This window comes from Lepidochelys olivacea (genome assembly GCF_965140295.1).
Source record: "Lepidochelys olivacea isolate rLepOli2 genome assembly, chromosome: 6".
In the NCBI taxonomy this organism is placed as follows: domain Eukaryota; kingdom Metazoa; phylum Chordata; order Testudines; family Cheloniidae; genus Lepidochelys; species Lepidochelys olivacea.
Window position 1 is genome coordinate 91,428,710 of NC_140416.1, and position 16,720 is coordinate 91,445,429.

Sequence of the window (16,720 nt, forward strand, 5' to 3'; positions counted from 1 at the left end):
AGTTATTGTTTCAACTGGGAAACTATGGGAGCTCATTTAATGTTTCTGGGCAGGTCTGAGCTGGGTAATAGAACTACCTTGTCTTTCTTGGGAAGAAAGTAAAAGTTAGTACAAGTTGCAAGTGCTGCCTGGCATTCTTCTGCGTTCAGTAGTCAAGAATGCTGCTCAGCATCCATTAGCCCTTATATTATATTATACTTCCAAGAGATTAAAATTAGTCCATCTGATATGCTGCTGGCCAGGGAAAGATAAAGCCTAATTCTCCAGGAGTCTAGCCAGTACTGCATTGTAAAAATGGATAATTTCATTTATTTGTTTGCAGCAAACTCTACAATAATGGCTTCACTAGGGTCCAAGGCCACGCTTTCAACGGGACGAAGCTGGATGCTGTGTAAGTAGTACCTCTGAAACATTTTTCTGCCTAGGCACATGACCGGAGGCTAAAATTCTCAGCATGGATTCAGCCTCTCTCTCTCTCTGGCTTTGCTGGACAGCTTGGGAGATTGAGATATATAAAAGAAGATTTTAAAAACACCCCTCACCCAGGAAATTATTGTACGGGAAACTAAAAATTGTGCCTGAGAAAATGCCAAAATTGGACAAAGTGAGAGACAACACATCATCAGGAAATGGAGGGAGGAGTTGCACGTTGGAGGCTCCAGAATAAAATAACATGTGTTTCTTTCTGTAACAAATGTGTCCAAAAAATAAAAAGTCAGGATTAGGAAACAGCTGATACTGACTGGCACCCTTCCAGACCCCCTGTGCAGCTGCAAATGTTATAGGATATGTCTCCATAGGCAATACTTATATGGGCTGTTTGGAATATGCTTATGCATCCTGACACTTAGCATTCAAACAAAAGCATAAAAGGATTTGGTGGTTTACAGGGATTGGGAATGAGGTAGAAATTTTTATTATGTCTACCAGGGGCGCTACTGATCCCTAGAACAAGTGGTTAATCTCAGCTCAGTTTCCATCTCTCCTAGCACAGCATATTAGGGGAAAGGCAATGACTGGCCACTTGCTTAGGCGTGCGCACGAGGTGTGCACACCCTAACACAGTGCAGAGCTCGGTGGGGGCGGGGCTACTTGCTCCCATGGGGGAGCGTGTCTGGCTCTGTGCTGAGCCAAACACTGCTAGGAGCCTCATGGTTAGTGGGGCCGGGGGGTTGGATAAGGGGCGGGGGCAGTCAGGGGACAGGGAGCAGGGTGGGTTGGATACATAGGCAGCGAGATGGGTCGTGGTGCCCATGCTCCATGGTTCGGCAATGTGAGGTGGGGCACTCTCACCTGGGGGGCAGCTCCCCACTCCCTGGCGTCCCTGTGTGCTGCGGAGAGTCTCAGCAGAGGCAGGGCAGCTCCGCATGCTGCCTCTGTCCCCCCTCCCAGAGCTGACCTGGTTCCCAGCCCATTGGCCAAGGTTCCTGGCCAATGGGAGCTGTAGGGGGGGTGGTGCCTGAGCTGCCTGACCAAGCCTCCCCAGCAGGGAGTGGGAGGGAGCTGCAGGCAGAGAGAGCAGCAGGAGTCTGTCACTTTCAGACACAGATGGGGGGGCATTGTGGGGGAGACAAACAGATGGAGCCAGGGGCAGGAGAAAGGAGCAGCGATGGGCACCCCAGGGCTGGCATAAAATACACACTAAAGACGGGGCTTCCTGGGGGGCAGGGTATGGTAACACTCCCTTCTCCTACAGGCCAGGCCCGGGCTGCAGCTGGCTCTGTCCATCACTCCCCCCCTTCCCACAGAGACCCACACAACCCTCTGCCCCCCTGGAAGATCCCCATCACCCCCTGTGCCCCCATCACCCCTCTCCAGAGAGCCCCCCCTTTGTGCCTCCAGAGACAGCTCCCCTCCCCCTGCCTCCCCTGCTCCCAAGCTCCCTACAATCTTCCCCTTTGCCTTCCCCCTCCCGCCCCCACCTCATTGGCCAGGAGGCTCCCAGACTGTTGGCCACCAAGGCCAATGGGAGGTGCACCTGAGGCAGGGGGCCTGCTTGCAGATGCAGACATGCCCGGCTGTGCCTCCAAGCACAGGGAGGTGGAGCCACAGGTGAACAAACCCCGGTCATCATCATCACAGGCACAGCAATTCTCTGGATATTTAATTTCACTGAGGCAAGTAATTTAATCTGCTCTTCCTTTCCAGACAGTTTGTGGCTTTTCTTGTAAGAAAACTTACAATTTCTTTGCAAAGAAGTCCAGTTATAGTTTTTCACTTGAAAAGTATATTTTCTGGTTGTTCATAAGCTCATTTATTTTGTTAACTCAGTTTCATAGGGAATTTTAAAGGTCACTTGAATTGTAACTGTTTTTTTCCATTGGTCCAAAAACACATGGAAGATGTGTAGATTTTTATTTCTGTGGGCCAAACCATGTAGAAATGTAAATGTCAGAGATAGAAAAGCTCTGCAAGGGTATGGGTCCCTCAGGAAATTGTCCTCAAGTCATTCATTCTTCTGGGCATTCCATTCTATTGTTCCCTCTTACAGTGATAGAGATCAGTCTCTCCACCCACAGGGGAGATGCAGAAGACTGGACCAATCCTGCAGCCACTCTGCCTCTACCCTTTTTCTCTGTCTGCTCCCTCTGCCAGCCCCTTTGGTCCCCTAGGATTCCACCTACCATTATTCCCTCTGGGTCTTCTTTCTCTGGAGCTTCTCATGAAGTAAAGTTGTCGTTACAGGTTCTTATCTCTGCAATGTATTTAATTTTGATGTATTTATTAAGTGTTAATTAATGCACTATGGGAGCCCCCCTTCAGCCCTCTGTATAAATTGATCCTCTTCTTTCCATATAGGGTTTTCTGCAGCCCTAGGGCAGCCAGCAATAAAACCTGTGCCTTTGCAATGGGGTGAAGGAAGGGGGACCATGAGATCCCTATTTATGTGATTTGCAAGAAGTGTTATCATTACTCAGGGTACCAAATGTGTTTAAATGATATAAGTGCCTTGTAAAATCCCAAAGCAAACTCATTTTCATTTTTCATATAATAATCTCATATACAGTATACACACATTTTTCATTCTATTAGTTGATTTTATTACTATTAATAATAATTATTATTATTATTATTAACTAGGTTACTGGGTTTTTTTCAGTGTGAAAAATTGTGTGCTAAATGTTCGCCTTTAAAAAAAAAATTCCCTGGGTACACACCCTAATGAAATGTGCTCTGCACGCCTGTGGCCACTTGGAAGACAGAAGAGACGGGCTTATTTATCCCTGTGCCAGGACTGGCCCTTAGAAATTAGATACAGAAAAGTCTTATCAGGTTATCTAGTTCATCCCATTAAGATTTGTTTCCTACAGCATTTTTCTAGTGCTTTGTCTAGGCCATGTAATTTCTGCTGCTTCCCCATATAGGCTTTTCTACCATCTGATCTCACAATTAGGTAGGGAGTGCCAATTGCAATTATATTTTTAGTGATGTGGGCTGGGAACTGGACAGAAGCCAGCCACTCATTTCACACAGGCCACTGCACACCCAGCCAATACCAAAAAGTTTTATTTACTCTTGAACTGGATCACATTTGGCCACTGAGCTAAAGGTAACAAGCTACATAAACCTCTACCAGTCCTTGTTGAGACATCCTTTAGTTCAGAGATTGGCAACTTTTGGCACGCGGCCCACCAGGATAAGCCCACTGGCGGGCCGGGACGGTTTGTTTACCTGCTGCTTCCGCAGGTTTGGCCGATCACAGCTCCCACTGGCCACAGTTCACTGTCCCAGGCCAATGGGGGCTGCAGGAAGCGCCGCGGGCCAAGGGATGTAAGGTAAGCAGCAGGGATACGGACCCTGGACTTCAGGAAAGCAGACTTCGACTCCCTCAGGGAACGGATGGATAGGATCCTCTGGGGGACTAACATGAAGGGGAAAGGAGTCCAGGAGAGCTGGCTGTATTTCAAGGAATCCCTGTTGAGGTTACAGGAACAAACCATCCCGATGTGTCGAAAGAATAGTAAATATGGCAGGCGACCAGCTTGGCTTAACGGTGAAATCCTAGCGGAACTTAAACATAAAAAAGAAGCTTACAAGAAGTGGAAGGTTGAACGTATGACCAGGGAAGAGTATAAAAATATTGCTCGGGCATGTATTTTTAATGAAATCAGGAGGGCCAAATCGCACCTGGAGCTGCAGCTAGCAAGAGATGTCAAGAGTAACAAGAAATGTTTCTTCAGGTATGTTAGCAACAAGAAGAAAGCCAAGGAAAGTGTGGGCCCCTTACTGAATGAGGGAGGCAACCTAGTGACAGAGGATGTGGAAAAAGCTAATGTACTCAATGCTTTTTTTGCCTCTGTCTTAACGAACAAGGTCAGCTCCCAGACTACTGCACTGGGCAGCACAGCATGGGGAGGAGGTGACCAGCTCGCTGTGGAGAAAGAAGAGGTTCGGGACTATTTAGAAAAGCTGGATGAGCACAAGTCCATGGGGCCGGATGCGTTGCATCCGAGAGTGCTAAAGGAGTTGGCGGATGTGATTGCAGAGCCATTGGCCATTATCTTTGAAAACTCATGGCGATCCGGAGAAGTCCCGGATGACTAGAAAAAGGCTAATGTAGTGCCCATCTTTAAAAAAGGGAAGAAGGAGGATCCTGGGAACTACACGCCAGTCAGCCTCACCTCAGTCCCTGGAAAAATCATGGAGCAGGCCCTCAAGGAATCAATTCTGAAGCACTTAGAGGAGAGGAAAGTGAGCAGGAACAATCAGCATGGATTCACCAAGGGCAAGTCCTGCCTGACTAATCTAATTGCCTTCTATGATGAGATAACTGGCTCTGTGGATGAGGGGAAGCGGTGGACGTGTTGTTCCTTGACTTTAGCAAAGCTTTTGACACGGTCTCCCACAGTATTCTTGCCAGCAAGTTAAAGAAGTATAGGCTGGATGAATGGATTATAAGGTGGATAGAAAGTTGGCTAGATTGTCGGGCTCAATGGGTAGTGATCAATGGCTCCATATCTAGTTGGCAGCCAGTGTCAAGTGGAGTCCCCAGGGGTCGGTCCTGGGGCCTGTTTTGTTCAATATCTTCATAAATGATCAATATCTTCATAAATGGAGGATGGCATGGATGGCACCCTCAGCAAATTTGCGGATGATACTAAACTAGGAGGAGTGGTGGATATGCTGGAGGGCAGGGATAGGATACAGAGGGACCTAGACAAATTGGAGGATTGGGCCAAAAGAAATCTGATGAGGTTCAATAAGGATAAGTGCAGGGTCCTGCACTTAGGACGGAAGAACCCAATGCACCGCTACAGACTAGGGACCCAATGGCTAGGCAGCAGTTCTGCGGAAAAGGACCTAGCGGTGACACTGGACGAGAAACTGGATATGAGTCAGCAGTGTGCCCTTGTTGCCAAGAAGGCCAATGGCATTTTGGGATGTATAAGTAGGGGTATAGCGAGCAGATCGAGGGATGTGATCGTCCCCCTCTATTCGACAATGGTGAGGCCTCATCTGGAGTACTGTGTCCAGTTTTGGGCCCCACACTACAAGAAGGATGTGGATAAATTGGAGAGAGTCCAGAGAAGGGCAACAAAAATGATTAGGGTTCTGGAACACATGACTTATGAGGAGAGGCTGAGGGAACTGGGATTGTTTAGTCTGCAGAAGAGAAGAATGAGGGGGGATTTGATAGCTGCTTTCAACTACCTGAGAGGTAGTTCCAGAGAGGATGGTTCTAGACTATTCTCAGTGGTAGAAGAGGACAGGACAAGGAGTAATGGTCTCAAGTTGCAGTGGGGGAGGTTTAGGTTGGATATTAGGAAAAACTTTTTCACTAGGAGGGTGGTGAAACACTGGAATGCGTTACCTAGGGAGGTGGTAGAATCTCCTTCCTTAGAAGTTTTTAAGGTCAGGCTTGACAAAGCCCTGGCTGGGATGATTTAATTGGGGATTGGTCCTGCTCTGAGCAGGGGGTTGGACTAGATGACCTCCTGAGGTCCCTTCCAACCCTGATATTCTATGATTCTATGATTCTATGATCCAAAGTGAGGACAGTGAGGAGTCCGACGAGAATATTGAGTCACGTAATGCATATGACACGAAATTGCTTGTCTCATTCACGGGCATGCTCTCCACCATGGAAGCCGCTTTTGGGCTTGGGAAACAAGCACTGAGTGGTGGGATCACATCGTTCTGCAAGTGTGGGATGACAAGCAGTGGATGCAGAACTTTCAGATGAGAAAAGCCACTTTCATAGGACTGTGTGCTGAACTTACCCCGACCCTGCGGTGCAAGGACATGAGATTGAGAGCTGCCCTGCCGGTGGAAAAACAGGTTGCTATTGCAATCTGGAAGCTGGCAACTCCAGACAACTACCGATCGGTCACTAACCAGTTTGGAGTGAGAAAGTCAACAGTTGGAATTGTGTTGATGCAAGTTTGCAGGGCCATTAATCGCATCCTGCTCAGAAGAACCGTGACTCCGGGTAACGTGCATGACATTGTGGCTGGCTTTGAACAAATGGGTTTCCCTAACTGCGGAGGCGCGATAGATGGGAAGCATATTCCTATTCTGGCACCAGACCACCTAGCCTCCCGAGTATGTTAACTGAAAGGGGTATTTCTCCATGGTTCTCCAGGCGCTTGTGGATCACCGTGGGCGTTTCATTGGCATTAATGCAGGCTGCCCCGGAAAGGTGCATGACGCACGCATCTTTCAGAACACTGGCCTGTTCAGGAAGCTGCAAGCCGGAACTTTTTTCCCAGACCAGAGGATCACTGTAGGGGAAGTCGAAATGCCCATTTTGATCCTTGGAGACCCCACTTACCCTTTAATGTCATGGCTCATGAAACCCTACACAGGGAGCCTGGACAGCAGTCAGGAATGGTTCAACTACAGGCTGAGCCGGTGCTGAATGACTGTGGAGTGTGCTTTTGGCCATTTGAAGGGCCGCTGGCGCTCTCTTTATGGGAAGCTGGACTTGGCCGAAGCCAGCATCCCTGCGGTTATATCCGCATGCTGTACCCTCCATAATATTTGTGAAGGGAAGGGTGAAAGCTTCACTCAGGCGTGGGCCTCAGAGAGTCAACATCTGGAGGCTGAATTTGCACAGCTAGAGAGCAGGGCTATTAGAGGGGCCCAGCATGGGGCTGCAAGGATTAGGGATGCCTTAAGGGAGCAATTTGAGGCTGAAAGTAATGTCTGTTGCTCTGCACGGGAGTTAAGTGCAGTGGCTGTCTTTGGTACACTGAATTGTGGTGCTTGTTGCTTTCCTGGGCTAAGGTATATTTTGCTTTATGCACTAATAAAGTATGTTTTCAAAGTGAAAAACTTCATTTATTGAAAAGAAAATTCATTTATTGAAATAAAAACAAAGTAATACAACGGCAAGGGGATGGGGTCGGAGGGGACCAGTTCACTCACAGACTTGAGAATGTCCTGATTTCATACTCTGGAATCCTGTCTGGAGTGCTGTGCACTTAGTGCTGCACTTCAGGATGGCTATAAGGCATGTTGAGGGGGATTGAGTGCAGTGGACAAGAGTTGTAGTTTTCGTGGGTGGATGGTGAAGCTGGAGGTGAGCCTGGATAGAGTCCAGTTGGCGCTCCATTATGCTAATCAGCTGATCCATGCTTTGCTGCCAGAGCACCGCGTTTTGTTGCCGGTGATCCTCATTCTTCTGGTGGATCCTCCTTTCACTCTCCCTCCACTTCTGTGCCTTTCGATTCTTCCACAGACTGCCGCATCACTTCCTGCAGCATGTCTTCTTTGCTTTTATGGGACCTCTTCCTGAGTGCTCTCACTCTGTCGGCCGGTGATAACACTGGCGGCTGAGATCTCAAGGTTGCACCTATACAGGCAAAATGCAACACTTAACAGAGGAAGCATTGTATACACCAGACAGAGCAATGATTCCCCCGCACTTAAGGAGGGCAATCACAGTCCAAACAAAACCATACTTTGCCTGCCCCAAAGCAAGCGCACATAAGCCACAGGAGCCCCAGAAATGGTGAGTAAGCACAGGGTCCAGGGGGACTGATTGTTTCATGGGTGTACTGTCTTCTGGATTTCTGTGCCATGGGGAGAGCCAACAGCTCCAGGGGAAATTTACACTGAACACTGTCACAACATTCTCCACAGGAGATCGTCCTGGAAGATATTTCGCTGCTGAGGGTGACCGGGGAAGCAAGGGAGGGTCTTCTACTACAAAGCGGCTTCCACCCTGGCCCATACACAGCTTGACTGTGTGCAGTAATGGTCCCCCCGCCCCTCACGGCACAGTGGCATGGACACGTTAGCCTGACTGGGGCAAGAACCACGCTGGCTCTCCCAATAAACCTGAGCAGGCGCATTGCCCACGTTCTGTCTGAGACTTTTGAAGAGATCACCGATGCCGATTACCGTGGTGTGAGAGAGCACATCAATGCGCTATTCCACATCTAGGCATGAATATATCCCAAACCTTCCTCGCCCAAAGAGCCTGCACCAAAGAACTTCCTTCCCGAAAAAAAAAAAACGCCTACCAGGAACCTCCTCTGTTGTTTGTCCTTCCCCAAGCACCGGACGCTGTGACTGGCTGCCTTCCTCCTGGCTCAAGAAGAGCTCCTGGCTGCATGCATCAAGGGATTCTGGGGTGTCTCCCCCCTCCTCAGCACCCTCGCTTGCGTTTTCCTCCTCCTCCTCCTCCTCCCCCCCTTGCTGTGCTGGGCTCAGAAGTGTCCATGGTGGTCGTTGGAGTGGAGGTGGGGTTGCCCCCAAGTATCGCATCCAGCTCTTTGTAGAAATGGCAGGTCGCGGGGGCAGCACCAGAGCAGCCGTTTGCCTTGCAGGCTTTGTGGTAGGCATTCCGCAGCTCCTTCACTTTAACCCTGCACTGTATGGTGTCCCAGTCATGGCCCCTTTCCATCATGGCCCTTGATATGTGCCCGAAGGTATCGTAATTCCTGTGTATTTAAACTGACAACTATAGAGATAAGTGTCCATTAATAATTCCCCTAGCCTTCCAGTGTTCAGGTACAGCTATATTGTTGAATTGGGACGATGTCTATGGGTATAGAAAGAAAAATGGTGTACTAGTTGTGCACTCAATTTCTAAGCAAAGCCGTGGTAAAGTCAGAATGCTTATATCTAGGTATAGTGAGTTGTAATTATTCAACCTGACAGCCACTAGGGCCTGGATCACTGGGGCTAAATGTGTGTTTGATAATATGAGATAGAGTCCTTTGGTTTGTGTTGAGGGATAGGAAAGAAGATTGGGGTTAAGAAGTTTAAATATAATTATTACAGAACTAGAGCAGCATGTCACAATTTCTTATTTTTATGGATGCAACTTCACACCTTATGCAGTTGGCTTCAAATGCATCTGATGAAGTGGGTTCTAGCCCATGAAAGCGTATTCCCAAATAAATTTGTTAGTATCTAAGGTGCCACAAGGACTCCTCGTTGTTTTTGCTGATACAGACTAACACGGCTACCACTCTGAAACCTATCCGGTGCTGTAACTCCTTATCCTTGTGCTCTGAGGGATTGATCTAAAGCCCAATTAAGTCAATGGAAAGTGACTTTAGTGGAATTTGGATCAGGCCCTGACTTCCAGCTCTTGACATGTGACATTAATCTATTTCTGGTATTTTTCATGCATCCTGTCTGCCTATGGGTTGGAGGTTAGGGAAGGGGCAAGGGTGGGAAGGAAGAGATATACTCGTAGGAGAGCAATAATGAGGTGTTCTTCTTCGAATGCTTGCACATGTCCATTCCACTGTACATGTGTGTGTGCATTGTGCGCGATTGTCTAAGACCTTTTTTCCTCAACAGTACCTGTCAGGGTAGCTTGAGTGCCCTCTGCCATCATGCACTGCAGCATGTAAGTATAAGAGAGTGGAGCACAGACACACACCGACCTTCTTCAGTTCTTTCTGACCTCCCGTGAGGTTGTCGGAATGGAGTCAAATTTGTTGTGGCAAGAGCTTCCCTCACTCCTTGGTATATATACCCTCTTACTGTTAGAAATTAGTTAGCTGAAGTTAGTTTAGCTGGTTTTTAGTACTTGTTTTAGTTTTAGGTCTTTTTTGATTAAATTTTATCTTTCAGTACTGGGATCGGTACTGGAACGAAGCCTCACTCACTGGGAGTTTAAGGCTTGCAGAAAGCCTGTGCCAGTCGGTGACCCGCACCTGGCTTTCTTTAAATATTTGGGAGAATCCCACATCAGCATCAGATGTCACATTTGTGAAGGATTTAAGCCCAGCTCAAAGAAAGAAAGAACAGCGAGGCTCAGGTGTTTACTTATGGAGGTAGCACTTTGCACTCTATCGGAGTCATCACATGGGGAAAGCACCCCATGTATGGAGGCGCCCCATCAGAGATATCTGCAGCTCCTCGATCCCTTTCGCCAGTGCTGAAGAAAAGGCATAGACCCTCCCAGGGTTTGGTACTCATTGAGTTTGTTGGTATAGAAGCCAGGTAGAGGCAGAGACTCTATGAGACATTTGAGAGAGAGAGGCTCTCCCTAGAGCACTTATCAGTTAAGAAGAAGAGACTGCTGCCTCTGGAACCTGTGCCAGGTCTGTCGAGACCATCCTCCAAAAGATCATTGCATCAGGGTCATCAGTTGTTGCCACACTCAATCACCCTGGAGGAGTATGCAAGGGACCCGCTTCGCCTTTCAGTGCCAGTATCCCTGGCAGTACAGGAAGGCTTACAATTGGTACTGATTCCTGCAGCTCCTACCTCACCATGTCAGGAACCAACAATACTGTTACCTCCCAAGCTTCCACAAAAGCTGGTGCAGTCAAGAGGAAGTCTCCAATGATATCCCCAGTACTGCTGTTATCAGGTTCTGGCTACCTATCTCAAGTCCAAACTGGTTCTTCCCCTCAGTTGTCAAAGGTATCGGACTCTTCTTCTTCAGACTCAGAGGTGTGTTTGTCTTTGTCATGTCCAAGATTGGGAACATACACTTCATCAGAGACCATGGGTCATGCAGCAGTCACAGCACTGGCCTCCTGCTCAGGGGCAATGGCTCGGTCAAGGTTCCAGGCCCATATTACTGGCCATTTTGGATACTGTGAGGTGTCTTTCCTCCCACAAGGATCTCTCCTCCGCTTTCTCATTTACTGTCCTCAATGGCAGGCCAGGGGCATCAGCACTGTGGACATCATTCTCCAGTACCAAGATTGGTACTGAGCATCCAGAAGTCACTCGGGCTGGTTCTCCACCACAAGACATAGAGCAGCCACAACCTCAGAATCCTGTTGCATCTGACCAGATCAGGTGGCAAGAGATTCACCACCACCAGAGGACCACAGAGCTCATCAAGATCTATTGAGAAGGGTGGCCTCTGTTCTTGACAGTCAGACAGAGGAGGTGTGTGAAAGCTCTCACAAGCTGGTGGACATTGTGGTATCAGTGGCCCCTGCCAGAGTGGCCCTGCTGATTAACAATGCCATTTTACTCCTACTAGAATTCTGCACCACTGCACAAAGCAGAATTTACACAGAATTTATGGTCCCCACAGAATTTTATTTTTTCACGCAGAATTTGTGATTTCTGATGCTCTGTAATGGGATTGGCACCCACCTCTTGTGAGTGCCCCCCTCTGGTTGTGTGCGGTCTTTAAAGTATGGAGCCATATCCCCAGGGGTTCCTCCCTGGAGACACTATCTTCCTGCGGCACTCCCCAGGCTCAGTCCCTACTCAGGGTCCTCAGCCTGCCAGGAGCTCCTTCATTGCTTCCCCAGTCCTTGCTAGCAAACTGTCTTTGGCTCAGTCCTAGCAGGTCATCAAGTTGGGCCATTTCCAGCACAAATCCATGATCACTTTAGATAAGCTATTACCAGCAGGACAGTGGGGTGGGAGGAGGTATTGTTTCATGATCTCTGTGTGTATATAACGTCTGCTGCAGTTTCCACGGTATGCATCCGATGAAGTGAGCTGTAGCTCACGAAAGCTCATGCTCAAATAAATTGGTTAGTCTCTAAGGTGCCACAAGTACTCCTTTTCTTTTTGCGAATACAGACTAACACGGCTGTTACTCTGAAACCAGTCCTGGCCAAGGTACTGTTCTCCCGCCTATGGTGGACAAACCCACATCACAAACACATGGGAGTCCCCCTTCTTCCCTCTTCTCCTGACAAAACTATCATCATCATCTATGCTTCCCTACTAGGCTGGGGAGCCCAAATGGACAACTGGTCATTCTATCTACAGGACCAAGCACACTGGGGCAGCAATCCTGACAGGGGGTGCTGGACACTACTGTCATATAAATAATAATGATACTTGTCCACTGAAATGAGGACTGAAAACACCAACTCATTTCAGATAAGTTGCCAGACATATTTCAGTGAATAATTGATGTTCAGTCATTACCTGGACTGAATGTCACTGGCCTAGATTTGAACGCTAGAGGTAAAATTATCCTATTTCCAATATCAATCTCCTGAGCGAGAAAATCCCCTGAAAGCCATTAATAATTGAAAACATTACTGAGAACAAAGATACAGACAATACCACTATTTTCAGAATGTTAACATCTGTTTTAAAACTTACTTTGTAGGCATGAATGATAAACAGTATCTGTTTCACAATTCATGCTCTGGACATTGTTTTCAGGAATTTATTTCTGTGGTTCCTTCATGAAATTTATTCATGCTGGCTCAGATCCTGAGGTACAATGCAGCTTCTTTCTGCCACACTGAGGAGAGGTTCTGTCCCTAAACCTCTGCACAGCCAGACACAAGAGGATCACTTTGGTGTAGGGCGAAACTCTTGTGGCATACAACCTGCATAGCAGCCGCTACACCACCCTTTGCCCCTGCTGCCTACAAAGAAGGAATGTCCAGAGCACAGGGCTCTGGGGCTTTCCTACAACCCACTGATCCCTGGCTGCCATATTGTTCATTGAAATTGCTGGCAGCTGGCATAACTCAGAGCCGCCTTCAGGTTACTGTAAGTTACTGTAGGGAACCAGCTCAGCAAGGAGCCAGCCCAGGATCTGGGAAATGCAAAGTCTACTTTTGCACCCACTATGGAGCTGCACCAAGGTTCTGGGCCAGTATCATGCTTGTTGTCTCATTACTGATGGCATGTTATGTAGAAACTCTAAACTCATTTAATAATTTGATGGTCATATTTAAAATGTAGCTGATGGGGGCATATTTTTTTCTGCTTTACTAAACTCTGTAGACTTACTCTAAAATTAGAAGACAAAAAGAATTGGTGATTCTATCAAAAGAAAACACACTTATCCAATGATGTATTTTCATGAGGAAGCTCAGTAACTGTTCCTGGTTAAAACTGTACTTGGATAACAACAAGGGTTTTACCATAAAGGATCTTTTGGAGAAAAATATTGAAATGCAATCAACACATTAAACTGTATCTTAAAACCTTTCTGGGAAAGAAAGCCCAGAGGGCAATTATTATATAAGAATGCTCTGTGTTGTTGTCTGACGTTCTTTTTCCTTTTCCATTTCTTTTCATTTTTCATGTTTCATATAATGAGTTTTGTATTGATGAAGTTAGCAGATTCTTTTCTTTATTCCTAGAACAGGCTCAGAATGAGCAGCAATAGTGTAAGTTTCCCCTGCACTGCCTATCCAATGTGCCTCAAACTTGACACAAATTGAGGAGAGGGTTACAAGAAGTTGGCTGAAGGGAAAGAAAAAAACAGGAGCATGTGGTTATGGACTAGAGCTTGGTGAAAGGTGTGGCTTAAATTTTTTTCACTGAAAAATGCTTATTTGGGACAACCAAGACATTTTGTGCATCTGAAGAAGTGGGGTTTTTACCCATGAAAGCTTATGCCCAAATAAATCTGTTAGTATTTAAGGTGCCACCGGACTCCTTGTTGTTTTTGTGAATTTGTGTCAATTTCAACAAATTTTCAGTCAAAGAAAGAAATGTCAAAACAGTTCATTTCTATATTAAAGTTGTTGATATTTTGGGCTTGAAGCACACGTGGGCTTAGGTTCCTAACTCCAACTTTTAGGCGCCATTCACAAAACTGAGAAGGAAGAGGAAGTGGTGATGTCACCACCCCTTTTATAACAAGTAGCTCAGTGATTAGGGCACTCACCTGAGATATAGAAGATCTAAGTTTGAATCCTCACTAAGGAGCAGGAACTGGAACCCTGGTGTCCCACACCTTCCAGTTGAGTGTCCTAACCACCAGGCTAGAGAGCCATTTTTATTTTGTGCCTGGGTCAATGAATATTTAATTATTTATACAAAGTGGAGCAGCTTCAACAGGAGAGATTGAGAGACCTATCACAGAATACCTTATAGCCTGGTGGTTAGGGCATGCAGTTGAGAGGGTGGAGACCTGGGTTTCAGTTCCTGCACTAGAGTGGAGTTTCAAATGTGGGTCTTCATATTCCGGGTGGAGTGATCTAACTCCTGGATAAATGACATTTGCTTTTATTTTTTTTTTAAAAAAAAGTTGCCACAAATTAAAAAGTTTAGTTTGGGGTTGAATAAAATGTTTTGTTTGACTCAAAGCTAATTTTTTTCACAAGCTTCAACTTGCTGAAAATTCCAAAAAATATTCTGTTTTAGGTCAACATAAAAAGAATTTATTTTATTATTGTTATTTTTTGGAACTGCCTGCTAATGGAAAAAATCAGTTATTCACATAACTCTATTATGGAGAGTAGTTATGTGCACAATTAGCAGTTCTTTGAGTGCTTGTCCATATATATTCCACTCATGGTCTGCATGTGCCCTGTGTGATTGAGAATCTGAGTCTTTTGTCCAGTGGTGTCCAGTGTGGCCATGCATGTGCCCTGAATGTTTTCATGCCCTGCACCAAAGAGATACAGGGTAGAGCAGCCCAAATGTTACTCCATTTCTGCTCACCACCCATGGCTGCAAGACAAAACTACTTATTGTCATTCTCATGAGCTTAGATTTTTCTAACCTTGTGTATATATTCCTACTTTCATACTTATTGTTAATGATTAGTATTAGGTTTTTTGCTTGTTGGCAAATACTTCTGATAGATTTTCTTTTCTTTTTTCAACTTTTTACTGGGTATACATCATAATTCTCCTGTTACTGCAGCTTAGATATGTCAAACCCTAAATCCTCCAGATTTAGGTATTGCCTCTATTGTGAGAGTGCATTACCCATAAATGAGGACCATACATGATGCCTTTATTTTGAGTGCCAAGGGAGGTCCCACATCCCCAGTCAATGAACAGTCTGCAAGTCTTTCTCAGAGAGAACATTAAACATCAAAGAACCTCATCTGAAAATGTCTTTGCTTGATTGATCCATGATTCCAGCCTCAAACTCTGGTATCTCTGACCCCACTGGGGAAGATCTTCCTGTTTCCAGTAGTACACCTGTTAACTCAGTGTCTGCCAGCTCCAGAGCTGTCATGTACGGCTGCAATTTCTGTCTCAGAAAGAATTGACAAAAAGAAGGAGCACTGCTCTGGAAGAGTTAGAGGCAGATCACCAGTGAAAGTCTCCTTTAACAGGTGGTCTGGTTCCCTTCACTGTTCTTAGTGTAAAGAGACTTGACAGTCTAGTATGGCTGCTGTGGAACTCAAAAACATCACACTGTTGATGTTTCAGTACCACAGTGGTATATAAAATTGGATGCCTCTTTGGTGCTGGCTCCTGCCATATTGTCTAATATTGCTTCCTTGGCACAAATGATCTCTGTTATAATTCCTTCAGTCCCAGCAATGACTGCTATGCTCCGCTCAGTACATCAGCACAGTTGACTCCACTCTTTCCTATGCTCGCTCCCCTGTTGACCCACTGCACCATTTAGTACTGACAAAGTATGTGGTACAGGGAGGCTTGCAGGTGTTGGAGGAGACTTCTCTCTACTTCTCTCAATAACACCTCTTCAATACTGGTACCTTTATCTGCGGCACTGAGTGTGTTTCAAAGTCCAACTGCACAGGGTCTACTGGTACAGATGACTAGTCCAGCTTCTTCCACCCCACCATTGGATGCAGAGTGCTTCATTATATCTTCCTTAGGATCACAAGACAAGATGCAGGAGTCATCTACATATTCCTCAATGGCATCTCCTTTTGCCTCTTACAAATCTTGTAGATGTTCAAGAGACTCTTCTCATGTGAGATTCTACAGTGACTATCACTGTCTTGCCCCATGATTTCCTCTTTGCTATTGGGCCTTCCCTTTGCTGTTGGGCCTTCCCTTTGCAATATGCCTGCATGGCCCTTCTGAAATCTATGGGGTTCATATAGGCCAGAACATCATACCTCTGTGCCACCTCTCAGGGAAAAAAAATCCTCCTTCTGCTTCTGCTTCTCAGCCTGCTCCTTGACATTGCCTTTTCAAGGTCCTCCTCAAACCGAGGAGATGTCTGAAGAAGTTCCACCTCAAGCTGGTGATTTGATGGGACCTACACCTGTATCATTCTTGTTGTCTGACAAGTTGTAATTCCTGCTGCCCCATTGCAACTGGTTGATTTTAAAAATTTTCAAAACTTACTTAAGAGAGAGGTTGAGTGTCTTCAAACCCCTGTTGAGGAGGTTCAGGAATGCTCTCATAAACTGATTGACATACTTCATTCAGCTACATCTAGGAAAATAGCTCTCCCTATTAATGATGCTATTGTGGACCTGCAAAGATTTTGAGGCAAACTCCTGCTACGTTAAGGTTTTGGTTTTTAAATACCATGCTCCTTTGCAGGGACAGAATTTTCTATACTTATCCAGTACCAGGATCTCTAGTTTTTGACAGCTGCCAATTGTTAAGGGGTTTGCCTTCACCCTCTTCTGGTTCTTGTCATG

The 16,720-nt window shown here is 46.2% G+C and overlaps 1 protein-coding gene across 3 annotated transcripts in view; it reads left to right on the forward strand.

Annotated features, from left to right (window-relative positions):
* Window positions 1-16,720, forward strand: part of TSHR (thyroid stimulating hormone receptor) — a gene marked incomplete at its 5' end in the record, with an annotated part of 216,702 nt that overhangs the window by 167,029 nt on the left and 32,953 nt on the right. For all 3 annotated transcript variants that reach the window (XM_084629976.1, XM_084629977.1, XM_084629978.1), the window contains one exon: window positions 323-391. In XM_084629976.1, the coding sequence (XP_084486102.1) occupies window positions 323-391 (69 nt within the window). The remainder of the gene's footprint in view (window positions 1-322; window positions 392-16,720) is intronic.